At 27.8% G+C, this 23604-nt stretch overlaps 3 protein-coding genes and 1 long non-coding RNA gene across 7 annotated transcripts; 2 read left to right on the top strand and 2 right to left on the bottom strand.

Moving 5' to 3' along the window:
- Nucleotides 1-1855: 1855 nt before the first annotated feature.
- LOC111037399 (putative ATP-dependent RNA helicase Pl10) lies at nucleotides 1856-11928 on the bottom strand. Of its 3 annotated transcripts, none has more exons than XM_022319962.1 (14): nucleotides 11755-11928; nucleotides 11457-11565; nucleotides 7824-7871; nucleotides 7526-7745; nucleotides 7270-7462; nucleotides 6957-7178; nucleotides 6765-6886; nucleotides 6421-6691; nucleotides 6197-6353; nucleotides 5831-6133; nucleotides 5573-5732; nucleotides 5369-5487; nucleotides 5162-5272; nucleotides 1856-1969 (listed from the first exon to the last, which is right to left on the bottom strand). In XM_022319962.1, the coding sequence occupies exons 1-13, from the start codon at nucleotides 11797-11799 to the stop codon at nucleotides 5169-5171; spliced, it is 2073 nt and encodes a 690-aa protein (XP_022175654.1). In that variant the 5' UTR covers nucleotides 11800-11928; the 3' UTR covers nucleotides 1856-1969; nucleotides 5162-5168. The 3 variants fall into 3 exon arrangements, with proteins under 3 accessions (XP_022175654.1, XP_022175647.1, XP_022175640.1); XM_022319955.1 differs by lacking the exon at nucleotides 1856-1969 and adding an exon at nucleotides 4592-4918; XM_022319948.1 differs by lacking the exon at nucleotides 1856-1969 and having other exon boundaries at nucleotides 5036-5272.
- Nucleotides 8642-11072, bottom strand: LOC111037422. Its single transcript, XR_002604881.1, has 2 exons — nucleotides 10875-11072; nucleotides 8642-10699 (listed from the first exon to the last, which is right to left on the bottom strand). It is a non-coding gene; the product is annotated as an uncharacterized LOC111037422 (long non-coding RNA).
- Nucleotides 11929-12142: 214 nt separating the features above from the next.
- Nucleotides 12143-14574, top strand: LOC111037411 (60S ribosomal protein L8). 2 transcript variants are annotated; one of them, XM_022319976.1, is made up of 6 exons: nucleotides 12143-12273; nucleotides 12587-12732; nucleotides 13003-13144; nucleotides 13224-13442; nucleotides 14177-14379; nucleotides 14439-14574. In XM_022319976.1, exons 2-6 carry the CDS (start codon nucleotides 12595-12597, stop codon nucleotides 14511-14513), a joined length of 777 nt encoding a protein of 258 aa, XP_022175668.1. In that variant the 5' UTR covers nucleotides 12143-12273; nucleotides 12587-12594; the 3' UTR covers nucleotides 14514-14574. The 2 variants fall into 2 exon arrangements, with proteins under 2 accessions (XP_022175668.1, XP_022175678.1); XM_022319986.1 differs by lacking the exon at nucleotides 12143-12273 and adding an exon at nucleotides 12350-12502.
- Nucleotides 14575-15224: 650 nt separating this feature from the next.
- Nucleotides 15225-23094, top strand: LOC111037389 (protein PIH1D3). The gene is made up of 3 exons (XM_022319935.1): nucleotides 15225-16040; nucleotides 19080-19324; nucleotides 22774-23094. Exons 1-3 carry the CDS (start codon nucleotides 15935-15937, stop codon nucleotides 23029-23031), a joined length of 609 nt encoding a protein of 202 aa, XP_022175627.1. The 5' UTR covers nucleotides 15225-15934; the 3' UTR covers nucleotides 23032-23094.
- Nucleotides 23095-23604: the final 510 nt, after the last annotated feature.

The following is a 23604-nucleotide window of genomic DNA, read 5'->3' as shown; positions in this document are numbered from 1 at the left end:
CTATTAAATATATTTGATTAATACTTTGAATTTTACATGCCTAGAACACAAAACAAACAAGTTACTTTTTGTATTTAACATAATATTTAATCAGACAATTTCTTACATTAAATTATACCCTTTAAGTTAAAAAAAAGTCATCTACTTTTTAACAAAACGTTAACTTTCTAACCAGTTAGTGGTCTAGTGCCCAGCTTTTGACAACAATGGATGGAAAATACATTGAGATTGAGTGCCCAGTGTTCAGTTGTAACTATTATTGGTTTAAAATCATTATCAGGAATGATTTCAATTTGTTTTAATAATTGATTTTATTTTATCACGGTCTATTGTAATATAATATAGGTCCTTAAATAAAGTCATTTCGTTTCAGAATGTAACGTCATCAATGATAATGCCCAAAAGGGGGTGATGGTATATTTAAAGGAAAAATAAACGAAACATTCAATTAAAATTCACGTCTTCATAATTATGTTAAGACATTTTTAGTATAATTTTATATATTTTGCAATATTCCCAAATTAAAAGCATATTCTTGGAAGTATCTAACAGCTTTTCGAGCTTTATTAAGTACATTCGTCATTTTGATTTCATTCGACAGTACCTCTGTTAATTATAACTACAAATATTTATCTTAAAATATATTATATTATATAATGAACCTTTTCATCAGTTCTTGGCTGTACCTTTTACAACAACTGTACATGACGATTGTTGTTTAATAATAATATGAATGTAATTTTATTGTACTTAAATATATTTTATTCATTGTTCTCGAAAGTCTGATAACAATGATTTCTAAGTCTCAACTTAAATTATATGTCTATACATATATATAAATATACAATGTATATAGTTAACATAAAAATAAATTAATAATTAACACCAAAGGATTGACATTACTAAGTAATTATTGTGAACAAATGTATAGTAGGTATACATAGCTTATAATAATACTATGATATTGTGATTTACAAGCAGAGTGCAACAATTTAACTTGGAAATAGGTAGGTACATGTGGTAAATACAAAAAATTATATTGTCCATTTTGTTGCTGTAGTAATTACCCAATATTCCCAATGATTAACATACCGATTTCTTTTTTTTTTTATCAAAAAAGCCAGTTTTTTAGATCACGATCTAGTCAATGGTTTTATTTTAAAGTATTTGAAAGACAAAGTAAATTATGTTCCTAAATACTTATTGAACTCGTCCATTATTAAGAAACCTAATAATATTATAAAATTATTTCCCTTAGTTGATAATATTTTTTATTTTACTAAATGTCTGGCTGTCGTGCAATCTTTGAAACGAATATAAATTGTATACTAAATATCAACGAATTACCAATGAGTCTATACTTAGTAAAAATTTTAAAATTCAGATAAATAAAGTAAAAACGATAACTGTAAAATATTGTTATATTTTGCACAGTGCACACTTAAACCAAATCAATGCATATTATAAAATTGAAAAGATCATTTTTACAATAAATAACTGAACTGTTGATGTGCATATAAAGTTAAAACAAATACTTACCTTTTTTTTATTTTTATTGATGTATACAATGTTGATCAGTAAAATGCAAGACAATCGCAACAAATGGATATTCTTTATGTACAAGTTGTCAGTAGTAATATATTCAATTTTTTTCTTAAATGTTAGCATGTAATACAATATTATATGTATTATATGCAAAATTAAATTTTTGTGATGACTTAAATTTAAAATACTGGAGCTGAGCACTCATAAATTATATTTAAATGTCTTTGATAATGCTTACATATAAAAACAAAGTTTATTGATGTCACTTAATTATTGTTATATAAATCAAAAAAAAACATGTTGTTAAGTGATGTGTTATTTTACCTTGTGTGATTACCATTTATCAAATATATTCAATTAAATCTTTTGGATACGTTTCTTAGATTTTCAAGTGTTGACATGTTGTATTGTTCAAGTGAAATGTCTTAAAAAGTATATACAAATTATTATTTTCCATAAAATGCTCATCACCATAATAAGCAATTATCACAAAATGTGTTAAAAATAAATACTATTTCACATTAAATTGTTGAACTTTAAATATTATAATATATAATAATAGTATGCGTAGATAACCAACATATTTTGTGCAGTCATGTATTATTTTAATATATATATTTATGTTGCTCTATATTAAACAAGATTCTAGAATTAAAAAATACTATTATGAAATATGATATTTTATAGTGTGTTATATTGAGATTCGAGGCTCATCTTTCTATATCTCTGAACATTATTCTATATCGCTACACAACTTAGGCAATCATATTGAGACTATTATTTATAAGCTCAGGTTATAATTAGATAGAAAATAACGACAGTAATATGACGAATGATAATGCTGTATTAATTCTGCTCATAAGCTAAAAGCTTGATATTTTAAAGATAAAAAAAGTGTGGAAGTGTTGTTACTATTAAATAAAAAAAGTTATAAATAAATTACGAGTGCGTGCATTTTTAAATATTATTAAACTATTATATTGGATAACAATTAATAATAAACTATTGAACTTGTATTAATGTGATTATTTTTTTAAAAAGCAGCTTTTTATAAACAAAATGTTTTGTACACACTATTTCCATAGAATTGATGGAAAATAGAAAAATTAAATGTGTTATAATTGTTGAATGTTATTTATAGAATTAATAAAATTATACTTAAAAACAAAAATCAAATTATATTTTGAAAATGCAGTTGTTATTGTTTTCTTTTACCTTAATTTTCCTTATTAATAATTCAATGTACAAGTTTAAGAGGACGTCATATTTGCATATGTATTCTCTGCTTTACACACAACATAGCAATTGTACTCCATTATATTTATTATTTAAGTTGATTGGCTTATCACCAAATGTGCAGATAAGAATATGCTACTCTTGAAGTAGGTTTTTATTGATATATTTTTTTAAAAATAATATTACACTATTTTGGTTATAAAAAACTGTAGTTAACTGTGCTGAGTGGATGACGTATGGGTAATTATTAACATTAGTGTATTTGAGTCTATAGTCGGGGAGTAGGAAAATTTGAATGCCCCTACGTTTACCTGTAAAGCACCAAATAGCATTTTTTGATAGTGGTATCCAAAACATAAAATCAAGATTTTATTTCATTAAATTGTTTATAATATGGGTGTTATTTAATTTTTTATATCATGAAGGCTATCTTAATTTTTATAATAGATTTATTTTATAATGCATGATGATAAAAATTAACATGACAGTAGAGTACTGTTGAGAACCAATGGTCACAACGGTGGGTATGAACAACGATGTTCAGTAGTCAGCGCTCAATGCTCGTGCCCCAGACTAATCTATATCTTATGTTGGCCAGATCAAATGAATGGTTTGCTCTCAATCTGCACACATGTCAATTTTTTTTACTATTATCAAGCCACTTAAAAATACATAAAATTGAAGATTTTAATTTTGTTTCATCAGCAAATTTAAATAAGATTAACAAAGTTGATTCAAGTATCATTTTTTCTACAAAATTAATTAATTAATGTATTTTTTTTTTTATTTAAGTGTTTGGAATATTAAAAATTGTTTGAAATATAAAATTTAGATGAAATGGTTTTATCAAAATCCATCAAACCAAAGTCCTATAATTTTGTTATGCAGTTGGATTTTAAGTTCAAAGAACAAAATATTAAATAGATATTTGAGTAAAAACTGTTATGACAATATCTGAAGTATCAACGACCTTATAATATAATTATTCCATAATGTTTGCATGTAAATATTTAAGTCTAAATCAATAAAGGGAAGAAATTGTTAACCACAAATAATATTAATTGAAAATGATTAAATAACAAAAATAAGATTAATTTAAAAATTGGAAAATTTGTATGTGATACAAAGAAATATCAACAAGTTTTTATTTGACAAATACATACTGATAGGTTACACAAAAAGGATTAACATAATATTATAAACACAAAATATGTGTCATCAGTTTAGTTTACAAGTTACATTTGACACTTTTAAATAATAATCAATGATTGAACTATGCTAAATAATATATCAGGTGAATTTAATATTTTTCTTTCATTCCTTATTAGTACAAATAAATATTCATATTTGATATCTAATAAATTTAAATACAGTTTTACAGAATACCCGAAAAATAAATATATTTAACTAATTAACTGGATGGATGACAAATATGAATGTGAAATACTTTTTTAAACTTTAAGCATAAGTGTGAAGACAACTGTGTGTTTGAAATTAATTAATTTGTTCAGATTTTATATGAAATACAATTATGGGTTTTAGTTAAAATTATTGGTATTTAGAAATATTTTTGCTTAATGACATCAAGAATAATGAAAATACAAGGACAAATTCCATTGGTCTCAACTTTACTTGTATATTGAATGAAAAATATGAAAATAGCATTATGAACAATACAAAATAGCTAAATAAACAACAGAGGTATTATATAATTTTAATGTACTCAACAAGCAATTGAATAACAAACACCCAATTGTCAATACGCCATTCTTGGAGTATAAATATCACTTACATAACACCCCACCCATTGAATAAATAAATAATACTCTTTGATTATTTAGATTTATAATGCTAGGCTATAAGCAATAGGTAACTAAATAGATAGGTAATAATTTAAAACTAAGATGAAATACAAAAGTGATTATGAATTTTATTTGTCTTACTCAAATTCATCAGCTATAAATAAATTAATATAAATGTACAGCATTTTGTCATAATTATTTAATGTAACAAATTTGTATTATTACACTATGAATAGAAATTACAAATAATGCTTAATATTCTTTTTCCCTTTAAATACTCATTTTAAATGAAGATTTAGAGCTATATCTCAACATAATATTAGATGATTTATAATCTAAAAAAAAAAAAAACAAAGCTTAGAATAAAAAATAAAAAAAATAAAAACATACTTTGTTTGAAATCAAATTCATTAATACATTTTACATAAATAATGAATTTAAACTATAGTGTAATGACATTCAACCTAAATGTAAGAGGCATATCAATTCATAAAAAACTTTAATTCACTTTTTTTTTCTAAACTTTATAATATATATATTTTTTTTATGTATCAGTTATGATTTATACTTTTATTTACCGCGTATTTATGACTGAGACCACCAATCTTGAGTTGAAGAATTTCCATTGGGAGCTGCACCACCACTATTGTATGATCCTCCATAATTACCACCACCATAAAATCCACCTCCTATAGAGTAAAACAAAAATTAATTATACATAATGTTTAATACTATGAAAGGGTAACAATAATCAAATTTGGTAAATAATATTAGTATAAAATTACCATTGTTACTGCCACCTCCATAGTCCCTACGAGGTGGACCAGAACTACCACGTGATGGTGGCATACTGCTCGTAGTACGATAATCTCGAGAACCAAAACCGGCACCGCCAAAACGACTTCTGCAATTTTTAAGATAAAAAATTTAATAACTTAAGATACTCCTCAATTTAAAATAATTTAAAATATAAAAATTGGATAACATACCCTCCTTTTGCTCCATTACTTCTTCTTCCACTGCTCATTCTGAAGTCAGTAGCCATACTTTCCAACCATCCAGGTAATTCCTGTTTCGATTCAGTTATCAATTCCATTAGGTCTCTAGTTAAATTGCGATTTTTGTCATTGAAAAAAGAAGTGGCCAATCCTTTAAAAAAAATTATAACCATTTGTTAATATAGTTAAATACTGTCAATTAAATTATTTAATTTTTAGATACAGTACAAGAATTAAAATAGAACTCACCTAAGTTTCCCATACGGCCAGTACGTCCAATACGATGCACATACTCCTCAACATCTGATGGTAAATCATAATTAATCACATGTGTTACGTGAGGTATATCTAAGCCTCTAGCTGCAACAGCTGTAGCAACTAAGACTGGTGTATTCCCTGATCGGAAACTTTTTAATGCATCTTCACGTTCTCGCTGAGTTCGGTCACCATGAATAGAGGTTACTGGATAACCGTTGGAATACAAAAATTCTTCCAATGAGTCAGCGCCTTTTTTAGTTTCAACAAACACCAATATCAAAGACTCAGCAGGTTCTGTAATCGAGATTAAGAAAATTATAAAAATGAAAATAAAAAATAACATTCAAATTTACTAACGTGATCTAATTGGAGTAGCATTTAGTAAATCTAATAAATAGGATCTTTTGTTTCGGTCTTCTACCCAAACAATTTTTTGTGTTATATTTTCAGATGTTGATCCAACTCGACCAATAGCTAAGAAAATATAGTTGTCAAGAAAATCTCTAGCCAACATCTGTAAGAACATAGATAAAAATGTTTATGAAAGAATGAATAATTTTAATATAATTAATTTTAATTACTTGAATTTCTTTAGGGAATGTTGCAGAGAACATCAAAGTTTGTCTATCACCTGGAGGAGGCATAGAATCCTTCTCAACAATACGTCTTATTTGTGTTTCAAAACCCATATCTAACATTCTATCAGCTTCATCCAAAACTAAGTATCGACAAAAATCTAACCCAATTTTACCTCTCTCTAACATGTCTACTAAACGGCCAGGAGTAGCCACTAATAAATGACACCCCTGTTCTAGATCACGGATTTGGTCCATAACATGTGAACCACCATAGCTGTAATAAGAATAAATTTATAATAAATAAATTATTTTTATATATTACATAATTAATTTTAAAAAAAACTTACACAACACAAGGACGCACTCTAGAACGATATGCAAACTTCTTTGCTTCATCATATATTTGGGTAGCTAATTCACGAGTAGGAGCTAATATTAAACCAAGAGGATATTTACGCCTTGATTGTAGCTGTTATAACATTCATTTTAAGAAAAATATTAAAAAATAATTCTAAAATAATTCTTAATTATTGTCAAACCTTAGGCCCAACATTATATGCGGCTGGCCCTTTTTCATAAATCTGATTAAGTATGGGAACCAGGAATGCAGCAGTTTTGCCTGATCCAGTTTGGGCACAGGCCATAACATCACGACGGCCAACAATAATCGGTATAGCATACTTTTGAACTGGAGTTGGAGTATCATAACGAGTCAATGCAATATTCATGCGTATAATATCTGTCAGCTTAATGTCGTCAAACTAGAAATAAGATGCATGAAAAAAATATTAATAATCAAACTTGATACACATTAAAATATGTTATTATCGAATTTGATTATATTAAGCTTACTGTATTAATATGGGAGGGTATATCTTCACCAGTTGCTTCAACTGGAATATCTTCATATTTATTGAAGTTAATGCCTGTACTACTATTTCCAAAAAGTTCTTCTTCCAAACGTTCATCAGGGGGCAGTGGTTTTGTCCAATCTTGATTAGGGGCGCTTGATTCATCCCAACGGCCTCTACGATTTTCCCCTGATCTATAATCATTATCACTGTTAAGAATTGTTGAGAATATAATTTAAAATAATAAAATAAACAACCTTCTTCCATCACGTCCACCACCTCCTCCTTCTTGCCACCTGCTACCCCCTCCGCCACCACCACCTTGATTGAAACGCGACCAATCGCCGCCATCTCTATCATTGCGGTAATTGCCTCTATAACCACCTCCGCCTCGTCCGCCACCATAACCGGAACTCGATGATCCATTATAGGAGCGATCTTCATAATCATCTCTTCGGCCACCACGGCGATCGTTTCCTAAAAATTTTTTATATCTAATAAGTTAAAATGTTCAAAATATGGAAAATTTTTTTTAAATAATGTAGTTTTAAAAACCTGATGGTTGGCGGGGTGCGTTAAAATCTCTGTCGTTAACAACACTTTCTGTAACAAAAAAAGAAAAAGAAAATAACTATTTATGTAACAATTCAAATAAAACACACTGTTCCAAAAATCATGTTAAAGAATCTTAAGAACACAATACGAAGAAAATCAAGTTTTTTATATTTAAAATTAAAGATAGCAATTATTTAATATAATTTTTATAATTCAATGAGATAAGGAAAACTAGAAGAACCCAGTCAGTCATATTTTGGTCACTAACTATCTTTCACCGAAACTAGAATAAAAGACACTGGGAAAGAAAACTTTTCCAGTACATTTAATAATTTAAATACATACATGTATCATATACAATATAGTTTTTATGGGAGTAAATAACCTTCATTGTCAAATATAAATTGGTGAGACTGTGAGTATTTTCTATAACAGTGATCATATTTTAACATAAATGTAAAACACTGTTTTAGTCATTCTTACTTCTAGTATTTTTTATGTATTATAACTTCTGGGTTCAAAATAAAAATTACATTTTTGAAATATGATTTTATGACTCAATTACTATAGAATTAATAATATCACTAATTTTTAGGGTTCATTAAATTAAGACCTAATAGCTTTTTTATTATTTTACACTAAAAAACTTATTTCATATGCACATTTCTAATTTAAGCTTAAGACACAAATTCAATTGCTCTTGCGGTACTACTCTGTTTATCTAAAAAATATCATGTGATATTTATTCAATTCAAGTGTTGTAATTTTATTGAAGACAATTCCTAAGAAAATTTCGAAGGTTTAATATTGATAAAATTATTATTTTGTTTGATGGGGAACGAGGTGAATACTCAAAATAACTAGAAAAACACTCAGATACCATCACTATAATATAGGAAGTTTAATTTATATATGTATGTATATATATAATATACGTGCATTTTTTCATGATTGTATAAATTCAAAAATGAAACTGCTAACTTCCATACTATTTTAAGTTATGTAAAATATTTTATGAACAAAAAAATGTCAAACCTTACCTAACTCAAAGAATTAAAGAAATAATTGTCTTAGGACAATTGGTGTACCTAAAGTTGATCCCATATACCTATCATATATGGCCCAACACTTTCATAGTGCTATGGTAATCAATATATTTTGTACTAATTACTAAAAAACTATCATTTTAACTTCAAATTATTATTTTGTTTGATGGGGAACGAGGTGAATATTCAAAACAAATAGAAAAACACTCAGATACCATCATTACAATATTGGAAGATTCATTTAAATATAACAAAATATAAATTCAATTTTAGTTCATGATTGAATGAATTCAAAAATGAAAAATTCTAACTTCCATAACCTTGTTATGATAATATATTATACAGCAAAGCTCAACATATAATTGAATACTTGATGCAGTAAACCCTTCAATTTACATTTAAAGTGAAATTGTTTTTTATTATTATCATGAGGTTTGTGATATGAATTTAAATTCATTTCTAGGCTTAATTTTAGACTATCTTTAAAAGCGTGGGCTATTATTCTTTAAACAAAAATTTATTTTGCAAAACATTGTTTAAAATAGGTACAAATACATTTTGGGAAACGCTTACTTTGGTTTAAATGAAAACAAAAAGCTATAATAACAATTACTCTATGACAGTTTCAATATTTATTAAACATAGTGATTACACATTAACATTATACATAAGATTGATGTAAAGAAATTATTAACACCAATCAATAGGCTGGACAGTATTGACTCAGAAAACTAATGGAATTTTTCTTTATTAACAATTAGGAAATTAGGATGTTAATTACTTATATCTCAAGCCATGGTACCAAATATTGCACACTAAGTTATTTATGAGAGTAGTTTTTATTTTTAACTAATCCATTGAAGGTAGGTACACTGGAACAAATTTAAACAAATTAAACGTTATAATATAAAGGAAACAGTATAATATCATGATTTATATTTTAGTAACGATATAAATGTATAGTGCCATAGATAGACTATGCAGTGTGTATACAAACACGGATTTCAATATTAAGGTATTTATTGAAATAAGAAATGTTAGTATTTTACGGATCAATACAGAGTTTGCTTATTATTAACATTGACTAAATGAGAACATAATTCAAAAGTGAGGCAGAAGTAAAGGTATAATTTGGTCGATGTAACTTATTAATAGGATAAATAAATATAAATGGAGAAGAAACTCAACCTACATTAAGCCAGTTGTTTGATATAAAATCCACTTTACAAAAACTGATATGCACAAAACATATGGGTATTTGTTAGTATTTAAAGAAAATATTTTTTTAGTTTGTAGGGCTCAACAAATAGCTGAAAAATTAACAAGCCAGCTTAAGTTGTTCAAATAGTTTCTCAAAACTTTGATTAGAAAAAGATGTCTTGGTTTTTATAGATCATTAAATTATTAAGAGGGATAGTTGAAACATATAAGTAATAAATCATATAGAATTACAAATATATCTTAATAATCATTGTATCATATTGTTATTGATAAATGTCAAATATCATAATCATGTATTTCTATAACAAGGATGTAAAGTTGCTAATAAATGAAATTAGCTTTTTACAAGCTATTGTTACTGTATTATAGTAGTGACAATCCTGTATTGTCTATAAATACATAATTTATTTCTTGTAACCATGGTACTTACACAGTTAAAAGATAATTTACATTTCATGGTTATGATTTTAAGTTATAGTGATATATTTACTTATATTAAGTAATTATATAGTGTTGTTTATTTTATCTTTTGCCAATCTACAATATAATTTTCATTCAACTATGAATACCTATAGTTGAGTCTTGATAACCCGAATTGCAAAGAAACACCTATAAAAATTAATTTAACATATATTCTTCAAGTTACATTTCACAAATATAATGGCCATAATGACTGTTACTTGTAGGTGTAGGGAGCCACAATAGGTTTTACTTTATTTTTCTCCAAATAGAATTGATAATTCCCCCCCAAAAATGGACAAAAAAGGGGACTTTATTTATTTACCAGATGTAGAAGAAAAGTTCCCAAGGTTTTTGAGTTATCGCAGCTTAACTACATATTTAACTAAAATAAAAAAAAATGTATTAAATTAAAATTCATCAAAACAACATTACAAAATGGTAGATCTGTTAAAATCAAATAATACATTCAGTTATTAAATAGTAGTTATTCTTAATAATTTATAACATTTTATTAACTATAAATGTTTATACTTGTCAAATATTTAATGTATTTATTAATAATCAATAAACAATAACAAAATACCTAAATAAATTCAAGTATAATATAATACGGTATGTCAATTATGTGGCCTTAAGACACTGCAATATTGTATGAACTATAAAATAAAAAAAACCAACTATAGGTAATTCTTTTGTTTGAACTATGATTTTGTGTGATTGAATTTAGTAAAATGTAGTTGTAAACAAAAACAAATGCAAACAAATTATCAATTATTAAAATGTTAAAATTATGACAATGAACAGAACAAAGAAAACAGTGTTGCAATGCTGCAAGTGTAGACGAATTTAAGAGAAAAATATAATATTTCAATTCATCTATTATGGTTAATAAACATAAAATTACCGGATTCTACTGCTTCGGAATTATCCGGTCTGTTCCTCAGATGAGGTGGAACGTACTTGCTTGGAGCCGAACTGGGCTGTGAATTGCCCTGCAAGTCCAGACCAGCAAACTGGAAAAATAAACCAATAAAACCATAAGAATCATCACATACGGTTAATATGTTTCATGATAATCAGTCAATGTAAATTAGCGGCACTATTCTAAGACGGCGGTAACCTAGACAATGAAAATTCGCACGTATCTTAACCTAGTTGATGGTCAGTTGATGAACATTGAAACGAACAAATGAAATTCTTACCTGCTGCTCTAGACCTGATCCATTTTGATTGGGTACATTACTCATATTATTACAAATCGGCGACGATAAATGCGTTGCTGCACTTGCGAGTGTAAATCAACAAAACGAACGTACAAAAATTAAATCGCTGTAATGAAAAGTATTATGGCAAATGCCAATAATGGCCGACTAGATTGAAAGGAGACAGACAGCTGATAACCTTGAATGCGACGTTACCATCATGCCGGTTATAACCAAAAACAATTTACTCTTTTCTTGTATTCCATAAGTATTTTAATTATATTATTGTCATAAATTGGCGAATTGTCATAAGAATTAAATTTAAATTGGTTAAAATGAAGGATTTAATAAAAAATAGTATTAAATTTAATTTCTTTTTCTCAACGAACATTAGTTGGCTGCACTGGATACTCGAGGCACGCATCACGTCCGTGTGCGTCCGCACTGATTACAATGTTTTTTTGATTTCACGAGTCTTTCCTACGTGAAACAGTTCCTCGAGTAGTCATCTTGTAAAACGTAAGTACAATTTTTCATCCTTATTTATCTTGGCAATCCCAATTTTACAGACAGATATCCGTCTTTGGTTCGGCTTAAGTTCGTATTGCGATCGAAGTTTTTTGTTGCCCCCAACTTTTTTGAACACATCAACCGGTATTCGAATCTGGTCCGAAGTGGTACGGTCCCCGGGTTTTTAGTATACATAGTCGGGAGATTGATTGTCTCGCGTCGATTTAAAATAATTGACGTAAGTCGTACCTAAGACGGTTTTCTGGATTGTGGATTCTACTCTTGGTTTGCTGATGACTGATTTGACATTTATGTTTTACAGGTATCACAATGGGTAGGGTTATTCGTGCTCAGAGGAAAGGTGCGGGAAGCGTTTTCCGTTCCCACACTAAACACCGCAAAGGCGCCCCGAAACTCAGGAACTTGGACTACTCGGAAAAATATGGTTACATCAAGGGAGTCGTTAAGGTAATTAACATGACATTTTATTTGTTATACGGATGTATGTGTTTTCACATAATTCATGTTTTTATTAGTACGAATTCATGTCAATTATACAGCTTAACTTTAGAGCAAGTTAATTTTCATACGTAAAATGTTAAGTTTTATACCTCCCTTAAAAATTATATATTCAAAAAAAAACCTTAATCTGCACTTATCATAATTTTTCTTTAATTTCCACCAAGTTTTTAAATATTATTAATGTATAATCTATAGTTAATGATTTTTGTGTTGTAGGACATAATTCACGATCCTGGTCGTGGAGCTCCTTTAGCTGTTGTTCATTTTAGGGACCCATACAAATATAAGACAAGAAAAGAGTTATTCATTGCACCCGAAGGTGTATACACAGGTCAATTTTTGTACTGTGGAAAGAAAGGTATGACATTGTTATTAAAGAAATGAATAATATAATTATTACTCTAACAACCTTCTTGAATTTGCTTGGTTACTTGTAGCTAAATTGAACATTGGTAATGTTATGCCTATTGGTGTAATGCCTGAAGGTACCATTATCTGTAATTTGGAAGAAAAAACTGGTGACCGTGGCCGTTTGGCTCGTGCTTCTGGTAATTATGCCACCGTTGTTGCCCACAATCCAGACTCCAAAAGGACCAGGGTAAAGTTGCCATCTGGTGCCAAAAAAGTTATTCCATCCAACAACCGAGCTATGATTGGTATGTATTACAGAGTTAATGCAACAAACAACATATTTTTATTGACTTATTCAGCAGGGTTTATGTTATAACCAGAATAATATTTGACCCTTTGCAAATAAAGTGTTAGCTCAAAAATGTGCTTTATCACTATAGTCACAATACATTATTCTTTCATATGTGTTTTTCTAACACATTATAAGGCATATGTACTGTATAGAGTATAGAACAGTATCTTTAAATTCTTGTCAATGAAAACTTCATATATTTGTTGTCTGTCATTTAAAGAGATGAGGGTGTTTGACAGATCAGTCTCCATGCTTGAGATAGTTCACTTTAATAGAATTCTGAATAGACTAAATATTATGTTAGGTTAATTCATTTGTCAAGTATTTTAATAAGTAATAAAATCTATGATGTTTTAGACATTTGAAACCTGATAATACTCAGTGAAGTCAACATTAAATACTGAGATTTTTTGTACTTCAACTGGTACTTAAATGTTTTTAGACAATTGGTTTGAATCTATGATGTTGAAATTTATAGACATTTGAAACCTGATTTTAAGTGAAGTCACATTGTAACTGAGGTTCAACCTATTATGATTTATTTAAACATCAGAATTACTGATAATTTATATTATGCTATATTGTTAAAATCCGACTTATGTTAATTTAAAAAAAAACCATTTATTATACTAGATAAATTATGCTTAAAAAGTACCTATTAGCAAGTTTGTAATTTGTATTTTAAAGGTCTGGTCTCTGGTGGTGGACGTATTGACAAACCTATGTTGAAGGCTGGACGTGCATACCACAAATATAAGGCTAAGCGTAATTGCTGGCCTAAGGTGCGTGGTGTTGCTATGAACCCTGTTGAGCATCCTCACGGAGGTGGTAATCATCAACATATTGGTAAAGCATCCACAGTCAAGAGAGGAACCAGTGCAGGAAGAAAGGTAAACATCATTTTTTATATATTTTTATATTTACTAATCATTCTCTTATTGTGTTTTAGGTTGGTCTCATTGCTGCCAGGAGAACTGGTAGAATTCGTGGAGGTAAAGTGGTCACCAAAAAGGGTGATGATTAATCTGTTTATTGTCGTGTTTGTATTAAATTTTACAAATAAAAAAAAAAAATAAAACAACAAAGTTGTGTTTATTTGGTGTGACCTTTTTTAGCCAATTAAATAACTGATATTCATATTCCTTGATGTAAACGATTATATTAGTCTATAACTTACAATTAATGTTCAATAAATATAGTATGTAAATTATGCTATATTTAATACTGAATTCAAATAGTTGTAATTAAAGAGCAGATTTTTAGGATTTTACATATTCTTTTTGGCTATATGCAGCTCAGCGGCATTAATTAATCTGGGCCAGGGGCCATCTTTTCTGGATGGTTAAAGGTTTCACCTATGGATAACTTAGTTTTATTTGTGGGTAAACAACACGGGGAGATGTGGTAGTATTGTGATCAACGGTTCCTGGTTTTTAAACTGTAGAAAAAGACTTAATAATCATAATAACTTTTTCAGTATGGAAGATCTTAGATAAATGTATTTTACACGATGCAGCATATTTTATAAATAAAAGAATATATTCAGCCTATGTTTCATATTTAAGAATATTCAGTATTTATTCATAGGAAAACAGGCATGTTTTGTTCATTTCAAGAGTCAAAATATTTTGTCAAATGGAAAAAACGGTTAAAATTTCAAAACAAAAATGTATAAAAATTGTTCTTAATTTTCCTTGATTGCATTTTAATAATTTACCAGAGAGATAGAGTATTAATTGTTTTCAAGTTCAAACGTGTTTTTTCATGGTTAGTGTAAATATAAATTAATAATTTTAATTTAAACAATATATTTACATGATGTGTTTCTACTATGACAGGTACTCAGATTTTTTAGATCATATTTTGATCTTAAGAACCTTAAATCTGCTCTTTAGTGAAGATGATAATGTATATTATGTCTCTGAAGTGTACTTAAATATGTGTTTTATATATAAACTTTTTGGGTTGAGGAGAACTTATTATTTTTTGTTAGATAATAGCTATTAGTGGAAATTTACGACCATATTTATTTGTCGACCGATGGTATTAAATATTAATGAGTATATGTACGGTCAAATTTGCCATTTTATGTACAATACTAACTTCTTGCTACCCATCAACAGTTTGATGTGGATATTGTATTGTTCTAAGATTGTATGTTTACTATTTGTTTTATGTTTAAGAGCTTAGGTTTCCGCACTACCAAAATCTATGAATAGTCATGGGTTTACTGTATGATGGAATTTCTATAAAGATAGTTATACAAATATATTGCTCAAAGTCCTTGTGGTTCTTAAAATGTTTGTATGAATACAAATTAAAACCATGGCAACAATTTCAACGTAGGTTTATGTAAGATCACAAGTTGTATCAATATCACTAATATTACCTCAATTCATAATTGTACTTTCGAGTGTATTGTTTGTAAAATAATATTGTGATAATATGGATTACATTGATTTAAAAAAATTAAGTGAAATGTTGGAACCACCATCAGCAAATTCTTCGGATAGTGAAGATGATCTTCCAAAATCATCTTTAGTGCAACTTTGTAAGTATAGTAACTACCTACCTTTATTAGGTATATTATTCTAATTATTTTTAAAGCCCAACTTTGTATAATATACGACGACGTGTAGATACTAGTTATCCACTTGCAGCCTTTATTTCACACAATTATTTCCCCAAAAACAAAACAACACGATCACCCCCTGACGTAATAATATAATAAATTTATCCGTATTCATATATAGAAATTATTTTCGACTATAAAATTTAAAAAAAATAATGGGGATGCATTCCGAAAGTACCTACCAACTAGATCCGATTTGCTACAAAAAACTTGAATTGAATTAAATTATCAGAGCATTTTTTATTCTGCTAAAAATGTTCTGTCACAAATACAAAGAACGCATTGATAAATCAATCCACAGGCTTCCTCTATTTTAAACAGGCTCTTGGATTTACTCCTTTGTATTTCGTAGACATTGTTAAGTATAAGCAGCACCGATTTTTAATATTGCAGTCATTTGGGTAGTTTTGATCTAATATAATATACTCGTATAAAATTAAACCCACTCATAATATCCATTTTATTTACCGGGTAGCATAAAAACTCGTCAAAATCGGTTCATTCGTTTCGAAAGCCTTTCCCAGACAAATAGTCAATAGACATATGAAAGAGGGTCTATGTATTTTTAATATTTTTCAACTGCTATTGTAAAAATTTATCAGGACCATTGCATAACATTTTACATCTTTTTGAACCAACAATAACATTTTATTGACATTTATAGAAAAAAAAACTAAAAAAATTAAAAATGTACATAAACAGTTCACAACGAATCAAAATCATTTAAACATTTTACTAAGTATAGGAATTGATAATGATATGACGGAAATTTCAAGTCTTTACGGTAGGTAATTCTTTTTTGAATTACTACAGAAAAAGATTTAAAAAGATACATTTTTATGAATTCTTAACTTAGGTATAATAATTTGAAATTTTTCTTGATTTTCACGAAGTTTGTCAAAATTTAAACTAAATTAGCTTCTAAATACAAACCACATTTTTGGGGAAGGAGTAGCCCCCTAAATTACGCTTATATAACTTTACAATTTGGTACTTTATAAGTAAGTCTACACATTTTTTTTCCGGGTAACTAATTTCTACAGAAACAATCAAAATCTTTCATTGGGAACACCTCATTCGAAAAAATTTATCTTAGTGCGCTATAATATGGCGGTACAAAGCAATGGTGCAACGGCACCACTAACTTAAAATTGTTTACAATTGGCCTAACATTAATACTCCAGTGCGTCGTCATAATCAACTTATACATTATGATTTTATGTAGGTATAGGTGATATAAATAAAATTTTTTTTTTCAAGTTTTTGTACATTTTAGGTTTATCAGGTTTATTGATTGGGTATACTTTATTTACCTTTTTTTCAAATAATAGTGAAATGGCTTTAGCTGGTTGCTTTAGTTGCTTATAAGATTTTAATTCTTTGAATTGCTAGCTATTTAAAAGTTACATTAGTCGTTATGAGTTTCAATTAGAATTATAAAAGGGAAGGAATGAATATTTACATAAGTTTGCATACGTAAATAGGTTACCTACATTTTTATATAAATATATTTTTTTTAATGACCTGGTGAAATGCCAAAATTGGCCTGCCTAAAAGTTTGCACACCCAGAAAAAAAACTGAAATGACGCCCCTGAGTATTGACAAGCGATTTCTCCTAAATTTCAAAATGTATAAGAGTTTGAGTCCTTATAATATCTTTAAAAATCTCACATTGCCCCCAGTCAATTTTTCAAAAGATTAACATTTTATTTTGTAATAAGCTATTTATAATTAAAGAAAAAATATAATTTAAGAGGATGTTACCCACTTGTTTGTTATCTCCGTCTTACCAACTTACGATATGGCAAATATTCTTTCGTCCGCTTGTTTGAATAGTGTGTAGTTTTAATATTAGAGTGAATTTAAATATTATTAAGCTTTTAGGTAAGAACATTATTTTTGCTTAAGCGTCGGCAGATTTTCGATATTTTCATTTTCAAGTAAGATACGAGTATGTGAAATAACACAAATCAAAAATGCTCATATCTCGTTTGAAAATTAAAATATCCAAAAATCCACCGACCCTTAAGCATAGATAATGTTCTTACTTAAAACTTTGATGATACCTAGGTCAATTAATTTTAATATCAAAACTAACAGCACACTATTGAAACTAGTGAACGAAAATATTATATGTCGTACGTATGTTAGACGGAAACAACACGTATAACGTTATATATTTTAAATTTAAATACCTACTAATACAATATAAAATAATAATAACTTTAAGTACCTACCTAGTTATGTTATATATTTGATATTTGAAATTAGTTTTTATTCAACGTAGTTATACATTTCACTGAAATCAGTTATAAACTGTAAATTATAGAAGAACTCTCCCTCAGAAAAACGCCTCCTTCAAAATAAAAAATGCGGCCTAAGGGGGCGGTAGCACCCACGTTGGGAAACACAGGTGTTGGAGTTGAGTACTGTGGAAAAGTCGGTTTCAAGTAAACTTCATAACAAATTCAAGTATGTTTTCAGAAATTTAATTCTATATATAGTCGATACGATTGCCATAAGATTTATTGTGGTATACAAGACAAGTATATAACACAGACGGGATAGGTTTCTCTTAAATAATTATTATTATTGGTGGCATTATCCATTAGGTAATTTGATTTAAAATACAATTAATTTTAACAGGATAAAAGTAGGTGGGTTGTAGGTAGGATTTATAAGCTCAGTAACCTATACAGTTATTATACGTCCAACGAAAATGTTATCTTTGTTTCGAGGTCCTTGCAGCAATATGAATTCAATTACTTTCTTCTTATTAAAACGATAATAGTCACTAGGCAGTAGCCAGTAACTTTGAACTTTGTGGTAGCTGGTAACCAGTTATGGGTGTTATTTTAAATTTATGAAAATAGTAAGTCAAATTATATTTAACAGTTTTCTTTTTTATGTTGTATACTTGTATGGTACATCTTAACCGTGGCTTATAATTTAAATAGGTCGGTCAAAAACAGGAAAAGATACAACAATCTTGACAACTGAATCTATAAAGAAAACTGAAGAAAAAACTAAAAAAAAAATTGAAGTATTACAGTCGGAAGAAGAAAAAGCTAAGAACATATGGCTAGATGAAGAGATCGTAGCTGCTCCAGAAGCTATTGACGTCGTTTCAGACAGTAGAGTTAGACCTGAATATGATGTAAAGTATCAACAATTTGTAGGAACAGAAGATGCGTTTCTACAAGTAATTCAATTAAATAAAATATTTTGTGTACCTAACTTAGTGTTTATTACAGCGTTTATACTTTATACTCTAGGTTCTAGGTGAACATACATTATTAATAATTTTTAAAGGTTAAAATAAACAAATAGGTACTAACTATTTATTGATGGGTTTTCGGGGTGTTATGACCATTATTTTACCAACATCTTACATTCATGTATTTCAATCCCTATTAGGTTATGTATATAATAATACTATATAATATAGGTACCGTCGGATACATTATACAATACTATACCTACTTGCTACTATGCAGTCAATAGTCAATACTGCATAATATAGATGCCTAGTGCAGTACTCATTGCCTACTATAGATAATACGTTAATACTTTTAGTGGCTGCGGTATGATGGTTCTTTATTGTAAGATATCCAAAAATAATACATTTTTTTTATTGAACTTATCTGCAGATTATGCTTGTAAAATAAAACAAATAACAATTATTAACAACATACAAATCTAAACCTATTTTTAGATTAACTATTATTGGCATCGAATACTTTTATCATTTTAATATGATTTTGAAGCAAAATATAATGGATAAAAGTAAAAAGTAAATCTAAAACAAAAATTTCATTTTATTTTGATAGATATATTTAGAATCAACATTATATGAAACCTATATTTATGCATAGAAATAACATTTCTATCATAATAAGAAAAACAATAGTCTTATTTTATAGGTATTACCATTGATTTTACATACTATAGGCATATTTACTCAATGATATTCGATATTATTTTCGATGGTTAGTAAATATTAATATTTAAATAGCGATGGATCGATATGAATAAGCGTATATTCTATAAAAATAATTATATACCTAAGCTTAATATACATGATAATATTTTGTATTATAAGTTTGCAAGTTAATTTGAGTTAAATCTGGAACTTGCTATTAATAAAATCATATTATTTATGTTGAAGGCTCTCTTTTAATTTTGTTTTTATTGTATACTGCAGTAACTATTGACCTATCATTGTAACTTAAAATGTTAACAAAATGTTTAAAAAATTTTGCAAGTGTTTTACTGATTTAGTTTTATTGTTATAAAAAATAATAGATATTGATCGATTGTATTAATACTTCAATTATATTTACCTAATTATTAATTTGACGTTTTGAATTAAAATGATGAATGGCCTAATGGAATGAAAATTTCTTTTAAATTAAAATTGTCTTGTATTACATTTTATAAGCATCATATACTTGTACGAATGTAAAACAAGTGGCATAGAATTATATAATTTTTAAGTCTACAAAAATGTATTAACAAAAAAAGATTCTCCATTCTATTAATATTCAGTTAAAAGTATTTCGTACATTTAAAATAACTTGGGTTAAATTTTATATTTATGTAGATTTTTATTGTCCTACAGGCTACACCATTGTAGGTAGTTATAAGTTCGTAAGTCTAAAATATTAATTTAAAAAATAATGTGTTTTCAACTATGTTATTACTTATAATTTTATCAAACTGTTTCTCTATTACGTTTAAGCACTAATAACAATATTAATGTAATAATAAATTATTTATATGTATCTAAAGATTATACTAAAATCATATTTATGATAATATATGGACTATTGTTAGGTATTAGTGGTACCTATTAGATAAATGTACGGCGTCTAAAATGATCTACAAAACAAAAGTATAATATTACATTTAAAAAGAATGACATAGGTATACTCTCTTGCACAAACAACGTCTATATATTATTATTAGGTATTTCTATAACCATGTAAAGTTCATAACTACTATAATAATAGTCAACAACTATGTGTCTATATTGTTTTTGTTTATAGTTTATGGAATGTGGATATATGGTTGGTATATTTAAGTTATCTTTATCATGGTATTATATTTTTATCATGTGTTTATTATGAAAGATTACAGTGGTCAAGTTTAACATAATATAATTATGTTTAATTTTATTAAAATATTGGATTCTATGAGTTAATATCATTTATTTGTTGGAAGAAGTCAGAGAGACCATCTGATTATTATTACTGTGTACCTAATTGAATGTGACATTTGTCACATTCTTTTCGATTGACCTAATCTTTTATTTGTAGAGCTATTCTTTTTTTTCGGTTTTCTCTGCTGTATTTTTCTCTTGATATTTTTTCATAGTCAGAATGTTTCTTCTCGATAATTAGTATTTGTTTTTAAACTATTGATCTACCTACCTTAGTATATGATTTATCATAAATTATTAAATATTTGGGTATAAAATATATACATTTATGTAATTGTGCAGGTACGTATTTATAATTATAGCACATTTATATTTCAAACATTTTTATATCTATTTCAATATTATGTGCATTACAAACCACCAGTGACACTAAAATTTTAATTAAACAATTTTCGTTAAAATAATGAAAAACATATAAATATTTATTTATTTATCTATGTTTTATGAGTCTAATTATTATTTTTCATAAATAAGAATATGTGTATGATAATAATAAAAATTGTTCGTAAATAATGAAACCAAAATGTTAGGAAAGCTTTTTCTGCAGCGAGCGTTCTAAATCCCTAGTTTCAATTGTAGATCGTTTTTTTTTCATAATTTTAGTGTGGTGGTATTGCATACATAATAAGTTATTTTTGTGTTAAGAATTTAAGATATTGGTCAACAAATTGTATTAACATTATATTTTTTAATTTATAAAAATTGTGTCAGTGGTTAGTGGTTATCAGTTTACAATCATCACTATCACTCCGAATTGAAAAAAAACATTTGTTTACCCATAGATAATTTAAGAATAATATTATGTATAGTAATGTAATATTATATATTTAATATTTATATAATGTATAATAATATTTGAATGTATAGTTGTATTACTCTAAGGTAGGTATCGCGTATTTGAGAACCAAGATAAGGACATATTGGATTAAAACATAATGTGGATAATCTAAAATCTTATATTTTTCTTGGTTAGGCATTAAACATAAAAAAGGTCGAGAGGGGGGGGGGGGGTTATCTCCATCATTATCCCTTCATAACTTTAGCACTGAGTAGGACAGTCAATATTTTAAGTGAAAAGCTTATATGAAAAGTATGTAGCAAACGACGTTGTTCAAGTCTTTAGTCTTGAAAATGACTTAGTTTCGTTAATAAATGATAAATTATACCCAAGCGAATAATAAACCAAATTATTCGTGAACTGTGTGTTGTCGTGTTGATAAATAAATATCTTTGGCGTTCTGTAATATTTTGAGTTTTAAATTAAACTTATATATTTTAATTGTATAAATTAATTTATAAATTACACCTGTTAATGTTTTGAATACGAACTCTATTTTAAATGTCGTGTTGCAATAAATACTTTTTTTGTTTTACATTTTGCTTAATTTACAAAAATTTGACGTAATAATAAAGCTTATAATTTTTTTTAGATGGGACCAAAGACTCCACTTACTTCTAGTTGTGAAGCGATGGTGATTGAAGTAAAAATGCCTGGAGACCGTATGCCAGGTATTTGTACAGATATAACAGAAGACGCTGTTGATATCCGCAGCCCTAAGTATAGATTGCACGTGCCGTTTCCACATAATGTGCACAAACAAATGTCGAAGGCTTCGTGGAACTCTTCGACCAGTACTCTTACAATAACTGTATTCCTAAAACGTGAATACGACGATATCAATTTCTGATATGTAGCCATAAAAATAATATAGGTTATTATTTATCAATAAATTATTCGATATTTTTTTTATACCGAAATATTTTGTTTCATTTTGAATAAATTCAATATTTTCATTTTTACGATGTTCAATTTTAGTATGTTACAATAATAGATACATTTTCGCTGAGAATATCGGCTACCTATAGTAGACAAACTGATAAGAGGTTAAAATATATTGATCTCATTTGTCTACTATCATAGCTTCAACTAACTATAGCCCATAGGCTTATAAGAAGGTTATTCTTAGGGCTTATTTAACCCTCTGTTAGTCTTACGGGGGAAAGCAGTGGAGTAGCCAGGATTATGAAATGGGGGACAGGGTCAAAACACCCGGGATGGCTGGCTACGCCACTGGGTGTACATATGTATTAATCTGAATGATGGTCGGACAATAAATAGTATTGGGATAACACGCATAACTAGGACACTTTGAATAAAATGATCTCAACTCTCAAGTGTTGGTTTATCAAGTTGAACTATTGATTGTTGATACTTGATATCTTAGGACATCATTTACTATGAACGGAGTAATGCCCATCCC

The sequence above is a fragment of the Myzus persicae genome, unplaced genomic scaffold (assembly GCF_001856785.1).
Source record: "Myzus persicae strain clone G006 unplaced genomic scaffold, MPER_G0061.0, whole genome shotgun sequence".
NCBI lineage: Eukaryota > Metazoa > Arthropoda > Insecta > Hemiptera > Aphididae > Myzus > Myzus persicae.
This window is presented reverse-complemented; position numbering and strand designations above follow the sequence as displayed.